The 14,638-nt window shown below is 41.4% G+C and overlaps 1 protein-coding gene across 4 annotated transcripts in view; it reads right to left on the reverse strand.

The window, feature by feature from the left end:
- The window catches only part of rnf31 (ring finger protein 31), a 113,879-nt gene that overhangs the window by 98,394 nt on the left and 847 nt on the right, over positions 1-14,638 (reverse strand). For all 4 annotated transcript variants that reach the window (XM_075484206.1, XM_075484207.1, XM_075484208.1 and 1 more), the window contains exons 2-3: positions 13,477-13,675; positions 3,429-3,575 (exon numbers count right to left, since the gene is read on the reverse strand). In XM_075484206.1, coding sequence (XP_075340321.1) covers positions 3,429-3,575; positions 13,477-13,674 — 345 coding nt within the window. In that variant the 5' untranslated portion in view covers position 13,675. The remainder of the gene's footprint in view (positions 1-3,428; positions 3,576-13,476; positions 13,676-14,638) is intronic.

Raw genomic sequence — 14,638 nt, forward strand, 5'->3', positions numbered from 1 at the left:
TCAATTAATTGTAATCATAATTATTCATGTAATAATCCAATTCGTTCATATAGAGCCAATTCAAAAACAATTTCCTAGCTAAGGAAACCAACAGATTGCACTGAAAATTTTTTTTTTTCGGTCCAATCTCCCGTCCTGAGCGTGCCTGAGGCGACTGTGGAGAGAAACGACTCCCTTTTAACAGGAAGAAACCTCTGGCAGAACCAGACTCAGGAAGGGTGGCCATCCGCCTCGACCAGCTGGGGTTTGAGAAGACAGAAAGGGGGGGGGGGGGGGGGGGGAGTGGACTGTAACACCATTCAAAGGATATCTGTTGGAACAGGGAAACACGAGTTAATGTTGAGCAAAGAAAAAACACGCACATCCGTCTCAAAAAAAAGTTATGGGTGCAGGACTAGCAAAGTAACATGAAAACTGAAAATAAAGTCCGCACACCAATCTCCCGTTTCTCAATTTAATGTGACGTTTCGGGCAGCCTGCCCTTCCTCAGACATTACAAACACATAAAAAACCACTGTTTAAATACCCATGATCCCATAGGTGGTTCAACCCCCACCCAGGTGATCCCCATTGATGTTAATCACCTGGGAAAAGTGACGTGTGCAACATAAAACCACATAGTGAATGTCCAATATTTACAATATATGCAATATGTACAATGAAATATGAAAAATGAAAACTGGTCAGAGAAAAAATACAAGGAAGTATGACCATCAGAGAAGAGCTCCAGATCTTGTCTAATCATTAACATTGCCCAAATGATGGGAATAGACAATAGCAAAGTCCCAGTTCTAGGAGACATTGAATAAATATACAGATAAAAATACAGAGCATCCCACATTACAATATGACAAAAAACAAAAAACATTACAAAAAAGGTCTCAAGTCAAATTCTTCGTTCAGTCCCTTAGGGGACAGCGTGTCCAACGTATAGATCCAGTACACCTCTCTTTTTAGCAAAAGAGTGTTGATATCGCCACCTCGGCTGGGGGGTCTGATACGTTCAATGCCTGTATAGCGCAGGGAAGCTACAGTGTGTGATGCTTGTGTGAAATGTAAAGCAACAGGACTTTTAACGTCATGGTTGCGGATCGTGGACCTATGTTCCGCAATCCGGGTTTTGAGTGGCCTAGTTGTTTTGCCAATATAGGCTAGCCCACAGGGGCATCTCAACATGTAAATGACATTGTTCGTGTTACAGGTGATTGTGCCACGGATCTTATATTCTTTGCCTGTGCGTGGATGGTTGAAAGACTTAGTTTTATGTGTGAAGTTGCATTGAATACAGTTATTGCACTTGTAGTTCCCGCTCGGTGTCTGACGTAGAAAATGCTGTGTGTGTGGTGGGTGGTGGGCTCTCACTAGCATGTTTCTCAGGTTCGGTGGACGTTTAAACACAACTTTAGGAGCTGATGTAAAGACTGAAAGGGCAGAGTCTGACTCTATAATGTGCCAGTGTTTGTTAATGACAGATTGAAACTCCTTAGCTAGTGGTGAGTACTGAACCACACACATCAGATTGGGTTGTTCACGGGCTTGTCTGCTTGTATTGGCAAAACAACTAGGCCACTCAAAACCCGGATTGCGGAACATAGGTCCACGATCCGCAACCATGACGTTAAAAGTCCTGTTGCTTTACATTTCACACAAGCATCACACACTGTAGCTTCCCTGCGCTATACAGGCATTGAACGTATCAGACCCCCCAGCCGAGGTGGCGATATCAACACTCTTTTGCTAAAAAGAGAGGTGTACTGGATCTATACGTTGGACACGCTGTCCCCTAAGGGACTGAACGAAGAATTTGACTTGAGACCTTTTTTGTAATGTTTTTTGTTTTTTGTCATATTGTAATGTGGGATGCTCTGTATTTTTATCTGTATATTTATTCAATGTCTCCTAGAACTGGGACTTTGCTATTGTCTATTCCCATCATTTGGGCAATGTTAATGATTAGACAAGATCTGGAGCTCTTCTCTGATGGTCATACTTCCTTGTATTTTTTCTCTGACCAGTTTTCATTTTTCATATTTCATTGTACATATTGCATATATTGTAAATATTGGACATTCACTATGTGGTTTTATGTTGCACACGTCACTTTTCCCAGGTGATTAACATCAATGGGGATCACCTGGGTGGGGGTTGAACCACCTATGGGATCATGGGTATTTAAACAGTGGTTTTTTATGTGTTTGTAATGTCTGAGGAAGGGCAGGCTGCCCGAAACGTCACATTAAATTGAGAAACGGGAGATTGGTGTGCGGACTTTATTTTCAGTTTTCATCAAACACGAGTTAATGACCACAATAATGTCACATATACATAAAGAGAGTAAAGTGAGGAAAGGTGTGACAGATGAGGCCCCCCAGCAGGCTGGGCCTATAGCAGCTTAACTATGGGATGTTTCAGGATCACCTGAGCCATCCCTAACTATAAGCTTTATCAAAAAGGAAAGTTTTAAGCCTGGTCTTAAAAGTGGAAAGGGTGTCTGCTTCCCGGACATTTACTGGCAGCTTATTCCACAATAGAGGGGCCTGATAACTGAAGGCTCTGCTTCCCATTCTACTTTTAGAAACTCTGGGAACCTCAAGTAAACCTGCAGTTTGGGAACGAAGTGCTCTGTTAGGAAAATATCTTACAATGAGATCTTTAAGATATGATGGAGCTCGGTCATTAAGAGCTTTATATGTGAGGAGAAGAATCTTAAATTCTATTCTGAATTTAACAGGGAGCCAATGAAGAGAAGCTAAATCTGGAGAAAGCCATGAACAGACTATGCATCTTCCTCCAGGTCTACCCCAGCCTTGCTGGTCGCTGCTTCCCTAAATATTAGCCAGTTGGCTCACTTGAACAGTCTTGGAGCATGGAAACTGCTTAAATTGGGCCACACAGTGATGGTCCTCTGTGTGGACTTGTTTTTTCTATCATCTTTGTGTAAACTGCGGTATGGTCAGGTACAGGTATGGTCTCAGTCATGATGAGATTTGATGCAACAAAATCTCTGCACAGTAGTGAAATAACAAGAAACAATCTACACCTTCCCATGAAAGGGATTGAAGTTGTCTGCCATGAAACCATGAAAATTGACTCAGGGCTACTTTTTGCCACATGGAGGAGTCTGCCAAAATGATGAACATTGAGATTTTTAATTCAATTTAGCATACCCACTAAGAATGCATATTAAAGTGAGCATTAAACAGTAAACTAAGGGTATCCATGCCATAGAAGACTTGCAGGATAGCTAAATATCCAATCAGTATGTCATATTATATGAGCTTCTACCTCATGTCATCATCCAGCCATCAATCAGTACTTTGTTACTTTTTAAAAACAAAATCTTTTCTAATTTGACAACACAAAGGCATTAGAAATACTCAACTTTACTCAATTATGTGGTTTCTTTTGTTTGTTTTTATTGTGTTTACCTGAATGGCATCAACAGTAGCCTTGAACACAGGGTTGTTGTGTTTCACCGTCCTCCAGTACTTTGGCCTGTTGGGATTTGTCAAATTACAGCCGTACTTTTCCAGGATGTTCAGTGCTGTAGAAAAACGCTGTAAGGATGCAAGGGTCTGCAGAGAAAGCAGGGAAGTTAATTTGTTTTCTGTGTAAAGCTCTGTATGAAATGCAACTGCCATGTTTTTTTTCTTTTTTTTAGCTCTTAAAGTAAAACTAGATAATAAGGTAGATTGTTTTGCTCTTTGGCTCTCCCTTCATTTGCAGGATGCAACATCACTGTCATTAAAACTAAAATCTTTGTGCAGCCATACATATAACTTGTCATGTTGAAGAAGTCCCAAAGGTGTCAGAAAAAAAGCACAAAAATAGCAAGCAGCGGGGAAATAAAACGCTGCTGAGCTCTGGACCCAAAGTTGTGAACTGCTGTCAGTTTCAGGCCCACAAATGTGTATGACAAAAGTCAAGATATTTCAAAATGAGTTCACAAACTTTTGTAGTGTTGCTTTAAAGCGGCGCTATGCAACTTTCAGTAATACGGGGTTTGTTTACCATGCAATACACACCCCAAAGCTGTAGGGGGAGCTCCGTAGAAAATAAGGCGACAGTCTAGCCAGACTGTCGTAAACCCACCAGAGGCAATTTGCGGTTTATTTTTCAAGACACTGGCAGAGAGTTGGAGAGCCGTCGACAGCTAATGGAGAGGGGGTGTGTCTTATCAGGCTACCTGGCTCGGCTCACGACCTGCCGTGAAGCAGTAGTTCTCGGCTCTCGTGTGTCGCAAGACTTCCAGAGGTAAACAAAGCACGCGGCGCCACAGGCAAAGTTGCAAGCGCTGTTTCGGTCTAGGTCCACCAGATGGAGATGGAAATGTCACCGTTTTCATCAGAACGGGTCAGCCAAGCAATCTGATGATTGCCAAGCAATTTTATGACCATGAAAAAGTTGCATTGTGCCGCTTTAAGTCCTATTGAATCAGGACTTAAATGTTACATTGGTCTGTTTCATGGAAAATATTTATGCTCCCTGTTTCTTTTGTCTAATTTTTGACAGAGGAATACATTTCTAGTCATATAATATTTTAACAGTCACGTGTGTGAACAAGCATATGTGTCTCTTTTGGAGAGATCTAAATTTACCGTTGGATTATTTATCTTCTTTGATTAAGAAGACTCCGACAAAGAGAGGGATGCAATTTAAGGTCTAATTAGCTTGTTTTACTTGACATAAAGAGATATATGAGCTATTTGAAAAGCTGCATTTTAGGTTTCACTTTTGTAGTTTTGTTGTTTGATTGTTTTTCTGGTCTGGATTGCTGCTCATCACAGTAGTTTCCTTTATTCATAAATCATCCCTTTAGTTCTTGTTTATTATGAGTTTATTATGCAGTATCTAAAATAAAGTTTTGTATTTTACTTGTCCTGTGCTGTTAATGTTTAAAGAATGACAAGGAAACACCTTAGATATCCCTATGATAGCAAATCAGTTTAATACTTAAATGTAAATTCATGACTGTTCTGAACCCATAAAATAAGGATTAATCCATATATCAAAATAATTTACCATTTTCATAGAGTGCAGTTTGATATGTAAAAAAAATCTGTGTTGGTTATTTGTTCAAATTCATTTATTGATGTCAAAAAGAGAATACTGTTATATATTATAACATAAGGAACATAATTATGGTTACCAATGCCAACGGTACTCAACCCGCATATTACAATTGTGCATACTTATTATGGGTGCTAATGCCGAAGGCAGCTTTTTTTCTCATATCTTCCGTTTCCGTCACGGTTTTCGATGCGCGGAGAGTTCTGACTCCTGACACCAACATGGCTTTTGGCCTTGCTCTGCTAGAATTATACTGCGGGCCAGATTTGGACCGCGAGATAATACCAAATGTCAGTGGTGCCCAAGACAGGCTGTGAGTGGGTGCTTTTTGTCTGCGTAGGTTGGGCTACAGGAATTCTTGCAAACTTTTAAGGGTAGTTTAATTGAACATTTTTCCCAAAGGACCAATATATCATCTTCTATGAAGCTGAATCACTGCAAGGACCGATAAAGACTTGTTGAACATACAAGATAAAAAGTTTGGTAAGTTAGTCAACCACTCTCAAAAGTTAGTTTGTTTAAGGTTAGCTAGCATCATGTCATCCCGAGATCTGCTGACCGTGTTGGAAGGTATGGAGCTGGACCTTGCCAAAGAAAAACGGAGGATAGAAGAAACTCATTCTTACGCTTGTAAGGCAACCAATGGCAGAGAATGTGAATATATATACCCCGAATACACCAAGTAAGAACCATGATTCGAAAAAATCCAAATGTGTTCAATGACCTGCAGCAGTGGAACCGACTTTGATGGAAGTACAGAATACAATAATATACAAATTCTTTCCAAAAACCAAAAATCAATAACTGGGCAGACCAACTGGAAAAAATTATTCAAAAAACAACTCGGCTGGAATTGAGAACATGGGTAAAGCTCTTAACTCAATTCATAATCATGTTCTGGATTTAAAAAGAGAAAACAGAAAATGTGGAGCTGAAGAAGAAAATATCAGAGCTGGAGCAACGGATGAACGAACAGGAAAGATACAGCCGCAGGTGGTGTGTGTGCGACTTTATGGGGTAGCTGAAAACTAAAAGAAAAAGGTGAAAGTTTTCAGGGTCCTGGTTCCAGACACAGGAAGGAATGAAGTGGTGGCAGCGGTGGACATCGCACACTGACTCGGCCGACTGAGAGCAGGGGAAAACCTAAGAGTGAAACCACATCCGATCATAAGAAGATTTCTATCGAAGAGATCTCACATGGAAACACGCCAAGCAAAGTGCATTTCTGCAGAATCAAGGTTTCAGGTTGAAAGGAGGATCTCACCGCCGCAGCAAGAAATTGTCTTTGGCCTGTGGTGGAGAAGGCAAGAAAAGAAGGCAAGACTGCTTACTTAAGCGGGGTAAGGGCGTTCATTGATGGTAAAGAAATACGTCTCGCTGAGCTGGACACCTGAAAAAGAAGAGTTGGCACTGATAATGTCTGTATGCTGTTTTTATTATGTTGTTTAGGCTTCAAACATGTTGAGGCTTTGGGTGGATGTGCAGATTTCAACTGCAACAAGATCCTCCTCCGGGCGAGTAGGGATGACTAGGCCACTATGTTTTTTATTTTATTTATCATTGTTGTACCCTCGCCTGGAACACCAAAGATTACCATTTCATCGCTGGGTTAAATGGCTCGAACAAACTGGCGAATCTGAAGATAACGGAAAAAGTTTGAACATTGTAAATGAGATTTGGTGGAGAGAGCATCAAATGTAGCAAAAATACCATCTATGTAGAGATCGATGAATTTACTTAAGCCTGCCCTTTGCCACAGGACAAAGACAGGGTCCAATTTGCCAGGCAGAAAGGCGTGATTATTACAAATGGGACCATAAAGAGATAGTTCTGACAGATTGAAAGTTTGTCTAAATTGTGACCACATTTTTAAGGTACAGATAACAACAGGGCATGATGAGTATTGTTAAGGAGAGAGGGGTTATTTGGAGGTGATCAGTGCAGGCCGTAATGATGTTATACAGGCAATAGCTTCTAGGTGACACCATTCTGCATCTGGTGTTTGAATTCAATAAACTATTTTTTGTAGGTTCGCTGCCCAATAGTAGTACATCAGATTGGGCAGAACAAGACCACCTTCTGCTTTATGCCTCTGAAGTAGTACCTTACTAATCCTGGGATGTTTGTTTCCCCATAAAAAGGAAGACATTAATTTATCAACAGCACAAAAAAAAAGGATTTTGGGAGGAAAACTGGAATACTTTGAAAAAAATGATAAAAATCGAGTCAATATATTCATCTTAAAGTGTTAGTTCGCCATTTTGCACATTAAGCCCTGTTTTTAGGTAGTCTGGGATGAATTATAGATGTTCTGATCACAATTTGGACATTTGGTGCTGAACGGAGCATTTAGGTATCCACTGCTGCAGCCCCCCCACCTTTGCATTGAGTCAATGACCACTCAAGCAAACAATCATAAAACGGCATTAAACTTTCGTTTGAAAAGACATGGAACTCACCGTGTGGTCAGTGGTGGACAGCGATAAATTGACCCGAAAATCGCAGCGAAATGTGCCTTCTAACAGTTGTTTTAGCATTTGGTGGACCTATTTTTCCGGACACCGTTGAATAGCAGCAGCAAGACATCCAGCGACATACAGCGCGCGGAGTAATACTAGTCAAACCAATACAAATCAATGAAGACGGACAATAATGGTAATATAACTTCTCTGGAAGCGTATTTCACGGTGATTTTCGAGCCAACGTATCGCTGTCCACCACAGACCACACGGTGAGTTTCATGTCTCTGCAAACGAAAGTTTAATGCCGTTTTATGATTGTTTGCTTGAGTGGTCATTGACTCAATGCAAAGGTGGGGGGGCTGCAGCAGTGGATACCTAAATGCTCCGTTCAGCACCAAATGTCCAAATTGTGATCAGAACATCTCTAACTCATCCCAGAATACCCCCAAACAGGGCTTAATGTGCAAAATGGCGAACTAACCCTTTAATACAAGCTATTTTGCCTGCAAGAGATAGGTTAAGAACACTCCACTTCTGTAGGTCACATTTAAGATTATTACTCAGGGGAATAAAGTTTGTATCATACAGACCAGAAAAGGAGTGTGTAAGTTTGATTCCTAAATATTTAAAACCTGATTTAGAGAGACGAAAGGGTAAATCTTTTTCTTCAATTTGAAGGACTAATTTATTAATTGGAAAACATTCACTTTTTAAACAATTTAATTTGTACCCTGAAAAACTGCCAAATCAGTGTAAAATGTCTGGGGTAGATGTCACAGGGTCTGAAATGTAGAGCAGCAGGTCATCCGCATAGGAACACTGTGCTCGATATGTTTTCTGAAGACTCCTTTAAAGTGTTGTGAGGTTTTCAGCATGATGGAAAGTGGTTAAATTGCTAAAGCGAAGAGAAGTGGGCTGAGAGGACAACCTTGCCGCATGCCCCTGGACAGAGAAGCACTCGGAGCGCAATTTGTTAGTGTTAAACCCTTGCTTTTGGTAATGTATATAGCAGCCGAATCAATGACAGCAGTCCAGGTCCCAATCCAAATTTTTCCAGTACAGCAAATAAATAAGGCCACTCAACTCGGTCGAATACCCTCTCCGCATCCAGGGAAACCACCACCTCAGGGGTCACCGAGGACGAAGGAGAGTGCAAAACGCCGAAGAGCCTGCGTATATTAGAAAAAGAATGACAACCTCCAATAAAGCCTGTCTGATCTGAGAAAACTATATCCACCATAACAGTATTGAGCCTAATAGCAAGACGCTTGGCTAGTATTTTAGCTTCTGCATTTAGAAGTGATATGGGCCTATAAGAGCTATATTCGTTTGCATTCTTGTCAGGTTTTAACATAAGTATAATATCAGATTCTGTGAGAGTTTATGGCATATCATTGTGGAATGTCTGTGATCTAGTTCACAGTAGTGCTTTCCTGGCTTTATTGCGTGCTGTAGTGTAGGAAATTATTTCTCCCTAATTGCCACTTTGAGTGTCTCCCACAAGAGAGAGGGTGATACTGAGTGAGATTATTTTTGTATAGCTGCAGATATCACCGTGCAAAAGTAAAGTTGAATCCAGCTATGGTGCCCATCTTGGTTAAAGGGATAGTTCGCCTCTTCTGACATGAAGCTGTATGACATCCCATATCAGCAACATCATTTATGAACATCTTCTTACCCCCTGCTGCGTCCTGTGAGCAGAGTTCCAGCCTCGTTTTGGTGTTGATGAAGGTAGTCCGGCTAGTTGGCTGGGGTTTAAAAAATAAAGCGTCTTGCTTCTCAAAACAATATGCGTTCTAAAGAGTAATACATTTGCATCACAAAATGGTTCTCCAGGAAAAAGTCAGACCTCACAATCGCTTGGACCTATTTTCTCTCCCTTCGTATCACTGCCTGCTGCCGCCTGCCGACAGCCGCGCCTGTTACGGTGTTTGCTGCTCGGAAGCAGGAGAGTGCTCGCTCTGCACTTCGGTCTGCATGGTCTAATACCTCACATGTATGTGAGGATCACATACACGTGAGGTATTACACAATCCTCACAGGAAATACATTGGAAGAAGAGCTAGATGTAAATGGTAATGTCTAGCGCTTTTCTAGTCAATCTGTCCACTCAAAGTGCTTTCATACTACATGTCACATTCACTCACACACTCATACGGCCCACTACACAGTGTTTTTTTTTGTTCTAATCATTCACACACATTCATACTGATGGACGCATCGGTAGTATGCACATAGGCAACGTGCGGTTCAGCGTCTTGTCCAAGAACACTTCAACATGTGGCCCAGAGAAGCCTGAGGTTGAACCATCAAACCTTCTGAATGCCATGAGACCAAAACTACAGTCCACTAGGTGGAGATTTAATTAGTCTCTGCTCAGGGATGAACATTCAGTGGAATTTATTATAGGTGAGATACTGGATTATTGGCTAAACAATGAAGGTTCAGTGTCAGATCCAGCCATGGAGGGAGATTCGTCTAAGGCTGTTATTAGAGGTCGACTTATTCATGGAAAAGTCAAATTATGAGATGAGAACCCTCAGGAAAGTGAACCTACAGAAACCAGCCGGCACTGACAACATACCAGACCAGGTACTAAGGGACTGTGCGGGCCAACTGACAGGGGTTCTCACTGACATTTTCAACATCTCACTGGACCAGGCTGTCCTACCATCAGGTTTTAAAACATCTGCCATCATCTCAGTGCCATAAAAAGCCAGCAATAACATGTCATAACTAGAAATGCACTCAGAGAGTGCAGACCTCCGCCAACCACCAACCTACCTGTGGATAGCGAGCCATGTATGGACCTACGTTCCTGATGTGGGCTACTTGTTCTTTGGCGCTGTCAGCAGAAGCGGCATTCCCTTCTCCCTATTCATTATTGAACAGCAGTGTTCGCCGTTATTATTAATTATTATTATTAATATTATTATTATTATAATGTTTTGTGGGGGAGCAGTGTTCTGTCGGGAAGCAGTGTTCGCCGTTATTATTACGCTATATGCAGTTATGCACACTGGCTTGCCGTTGCAATCTTTTGTTGTGCTAATTACAGCAAATCCGCGCAATATGCATTCAATCTGCGCACTATGCATTCTGTCTGGCTTTGGCTCTGTTTGGCTTTGGAACCTTGAGGTCGCGCCACCTTGTGGCAGGTCGCAAGATTCCAGCACGAACAGACGAACGAACATCCAGACAAACCAACAGACAAACTCGGGCGATCACATAACCTCCTTGGCGGAGGTAATAATTACAGCCTAGTAGCACTCACCCCCATCATGAAGTAGATTGAAAGGCTGGTAAAGGACCACATCATCTCTAAACTTCCACCCATATTTGACCCTTACCAGTTTGCTTACCGTGCATATCACTCCACTGGATGCTGTTTCCTCTGCACTGGAGCGTAGGCCTTTTGTGGACTTCTCCTCAGCATTTAACACCATCATTCCACAACACCTGATAAGCAAAGTGGACCCCCTGGGCCTCAGCACCCCCCTATGCAACTGGCTGCTTGACTTTCTCACCAACAGACCCCAGTATGTAAGGCTCCCCACAGGACTGCGTCCTCAAACTGCTGCCGTTTACCCTGATGACCCATGACTGCCATCCCAGGTCTCCTGCCAATCACATCATAAAGTATGCTGATGACACCACAGTCGTGGGTCTCATCCGGGATGACAACGACCTAGCCTACACAGGAGAGGTGAACCATTTGGTGAACTGATGTGCAACAAACAACCTGATCCTGAATGTTTCAAAGACAAAATAAATCATCATCAACTTCAGAACAACACAGCAAAGCCACACACCCCTCCTCAGCAACAACTTCATCAGCTGCGAAGAGGGTTACCAACACAAGGTTCCTGGGGGTAAAGGTCATAGACACTCTGTCATGGTCACAGTACATCACTGCTCTTGCAAAAAGAGCTCAGCAGCAACTGCACTTCCTGCACCGGATGAGGATGATCCCATCCTAACCACCTTCTGCAGGGGCACCATAGAAAGCGTGCTGACCACCTGCATGTCTATCTGGTCAGGCAACTGTCGTGCCTCGGACTGGAAGTCTCTGCGCAGAATGGTGAGGACTGCGGAGAAGATCACCGGGACACTGATCTTCATAGAGCTGCCACCCACACAGCAAACTAACTCCACAGTGCTGTACATCAGAAAAAGTAGTTGATCAATCAGAGGAGCTGGGCTCCTTAGTATAGTTTGCAATGGTGCTCATTAAAGTAGAGCAAGGGGAAGGTGGGTCTGTCTGTTTTACTGTTTTATTTTTTTATTTTAACATGACATTATTAGGCTAAATCGTGAAAATATCCATTACAAAACAGACAACAGAAATGGTTATCTATGATACCAGATTAAACAGATGAGACAGTAAAAGCTGGACCTTGTGCTTTAAAAAAATAAAAGCTTGGGTGACCTGTCGTTTTTACATTTGAATTCAGTCACTCTGAATGGCTTTGTCTTTGCCTCCAACATTACTGTAAGGACTCCATGTTTGGTTTTTAATCTAATTTTACACAGACGTACAGACAGGCACCCAATAAACTCATTATGTGTGAAGGAAAACTATTCAAAATAACTATCACCATTTTTCATTGATAATATTGTTGTAATAATCTTAAAGTTACAAAAACCCTGTCTCACAGAGGAGCAAAAGACTAGTCCATGCATTAGCTACTTCTACAGGGGACTAACGCATTTCATTAAAATCCTGACATCCAAAAACTCTGAAAAGCCTCTAGTTGTTCAAAAGTGTTTTTTTTAGCTTCTCTTCATTGACTTCCTGTTAAATTCAGAATAGAATTTAAGATTCTTCTCCTCACATATAAAGCTCTTAATGACCGAGCTCCATCATATCTTAAAGATCTCATTGTAAGATATTTTCCTAACAGAGCACTTCGTTCCCAAACTGCAGGTTTACTTGAGGTTCCCAGAGTTTCTAAAAGTAGAATGGGAGGCAGAGCCTTCAGTTATCAGGCCCCTCTCTGTGGAACCAGCTGCCAGTTTGGGAGGCAGAGCCTTCAGTTATCAGGCCCCTCTCTGTGGAACCAGCTGCCAGTTTGGGAGGCAGAGCCTTCAGTTATCAGGCCCCTCTCTGTGGAACCAGCTGCCAGTTTGGCTTCAGGAAGCAGACACCCTCTCTACCTTTAAGACCAGGCTTAAAACTTTCCTTTTTTATAAAGCTTATAGTTAGGGATGGCTCGGGTGATCCTGAAACATCCCATAGTTAAGCTGCTATAGGCCCAGACTGCTGGGGACCTCCCATGATGCAGTGAGGACCTTTCCCCACAGGTATGTACACTGACCATCCATAACATTATAGCCACCTGCCTAATATGGAGTAGGCCTTACTCATGCCATTACTCAGTTTACCTCTCAGTGGTCTTAATGTTAACAGTGCATGTGCCATGACCGTTTTTAAAAACTTGGTGTTTTTCTTATCTTTTTTCCAAAGCAGATATTTGTCAGAGGGGCGCCATCCCTGATTCTGTCATCCTGTTTTTGCAGCTCAGGACAGTCACAGTGAAGATCCAATATGTTGGGTTCCTTAACTATGCAACTTTTTACAAACTGCCATTTTAAAAACTACTTAACTGAACTGTATTGAACTATGAATTGGAATGGATTGGACACGAAGTGGAATTCATTTGATTTCATTGGATTATAACTGCTTTGAATTACATTGAACTGGACTTGGTACAGTGCTTGAAATTATTCAATTTTTTTATTATTAATAAATTGAGTTTTAAATTGACGCTATATAGATAACTAAAACAAAATTAACTGAAAATTCACAATGTATTACTGAGAATACAAATTGATGATTCACAAATTTGAACAAGATTTACTCAAAAACGGTTAAAGTCTATATACATGTAGGAATTTTCAGGTATATTTTCAGGGATATTACGCAATGTTTTTTTGCACTCACCTCCTTCCTGTTGCTGCCAAAACTGTTTTCTATGACCATGGTCTCTGCAGCGATGTGGTGATATTTGGAGCAGGGTGGTAAGGATAGATTAGCCATAGCCATTACCCCGGCCCGTACCTCCACCACTCTGCCCCCCGAGTACAGACACACTTCAGCTCGTTTCCGCACATCCTGCAATTGCTCCGAGAGGGATAACATTCTACACACACACACACACACACACACACACACACAGCCAATGCACATAAATTGCAGGAGTAACAAATACAAGCCTGAGAGGTGTATGTCTCTCCTTTTTAAGACAATCTGTAACATAACTAGATACACCTGGTACAATACAATTCAAGCTCAATTCAATTTTATGCAGAATGATTCAGTTTGATTTGGTGTGCAGTCTAATACAGTTCTCAACGTGTACTTAGTTTGACATTTATATGTTTTTTAACCACAATATGGATTTACAGATCAATCATTTTTATGGAATTGAATCCTACCTATAAATGCTATTAATGACCCAGAATCTTCTTAAAGAAAAAAAATATAATAATAATATACATTGCCATTATCTTATAATAACATTATTAATATCACTGAAAAATAATAGTCTAATGCAGTCCATACAGCTTCTGAGCTATACCTGTGCTCTTTAATGCACGTGTGTGCTCTAACAGTGTTTTCACTTAGTTTTGTTGAATTTATAGCATACTGTGCAACCGTGTAAGTGTTCATGTCTGCTAAATGATGCTGCTGTTGAGACTCACGGAAAAGAAAGAAAGATTTTAATTTGAGAGATTACTGTATAATATACAGCAGTATAATAACAGCGGTATAATATACAGGAACATTCTTAAAGCCAAAAGCTAGTTGCAGTTGTCCCGTCAACGTAATGAAGTGGAAAACTCTCTGATAAGGAATGTAGGCACTAAATAAGAATGTCCTAATTCATTAGGATGGATATCAGTGAGCAGTAAATAATCCACCAGCGTGAACAGAAATTCAGAGAAAACTCTTTATTTCTTTAATCCCCTCTTTGTTGTTAATTGGGTGGCTTTGGCTCAGTGGTTAGAGTCGGTCGCCCAAAAAGGTGGTAAGAAGGTTGGCGGTTCGATTCCCACTCTCGCCACTCAAAAAGGTTGGTGGAACTGACAGCTGGAGGGGTGTC

This window comes from Odontesthes bonariensis, chromosome 14, assembly GCF_027942865.1.
Source record: "Odontesthes bonariensis isolate fOdoBon6 chromosome 14, fOdoBon6.hap1, whole genome shotgun sequence".
NCBI classification, from domain to species: Eukaryota; Metazoa; Chordata; class Actinopteri; order Atheriniformes; family Atherinopsidae; genus Odontesthes; species Odontesthes bonariensis.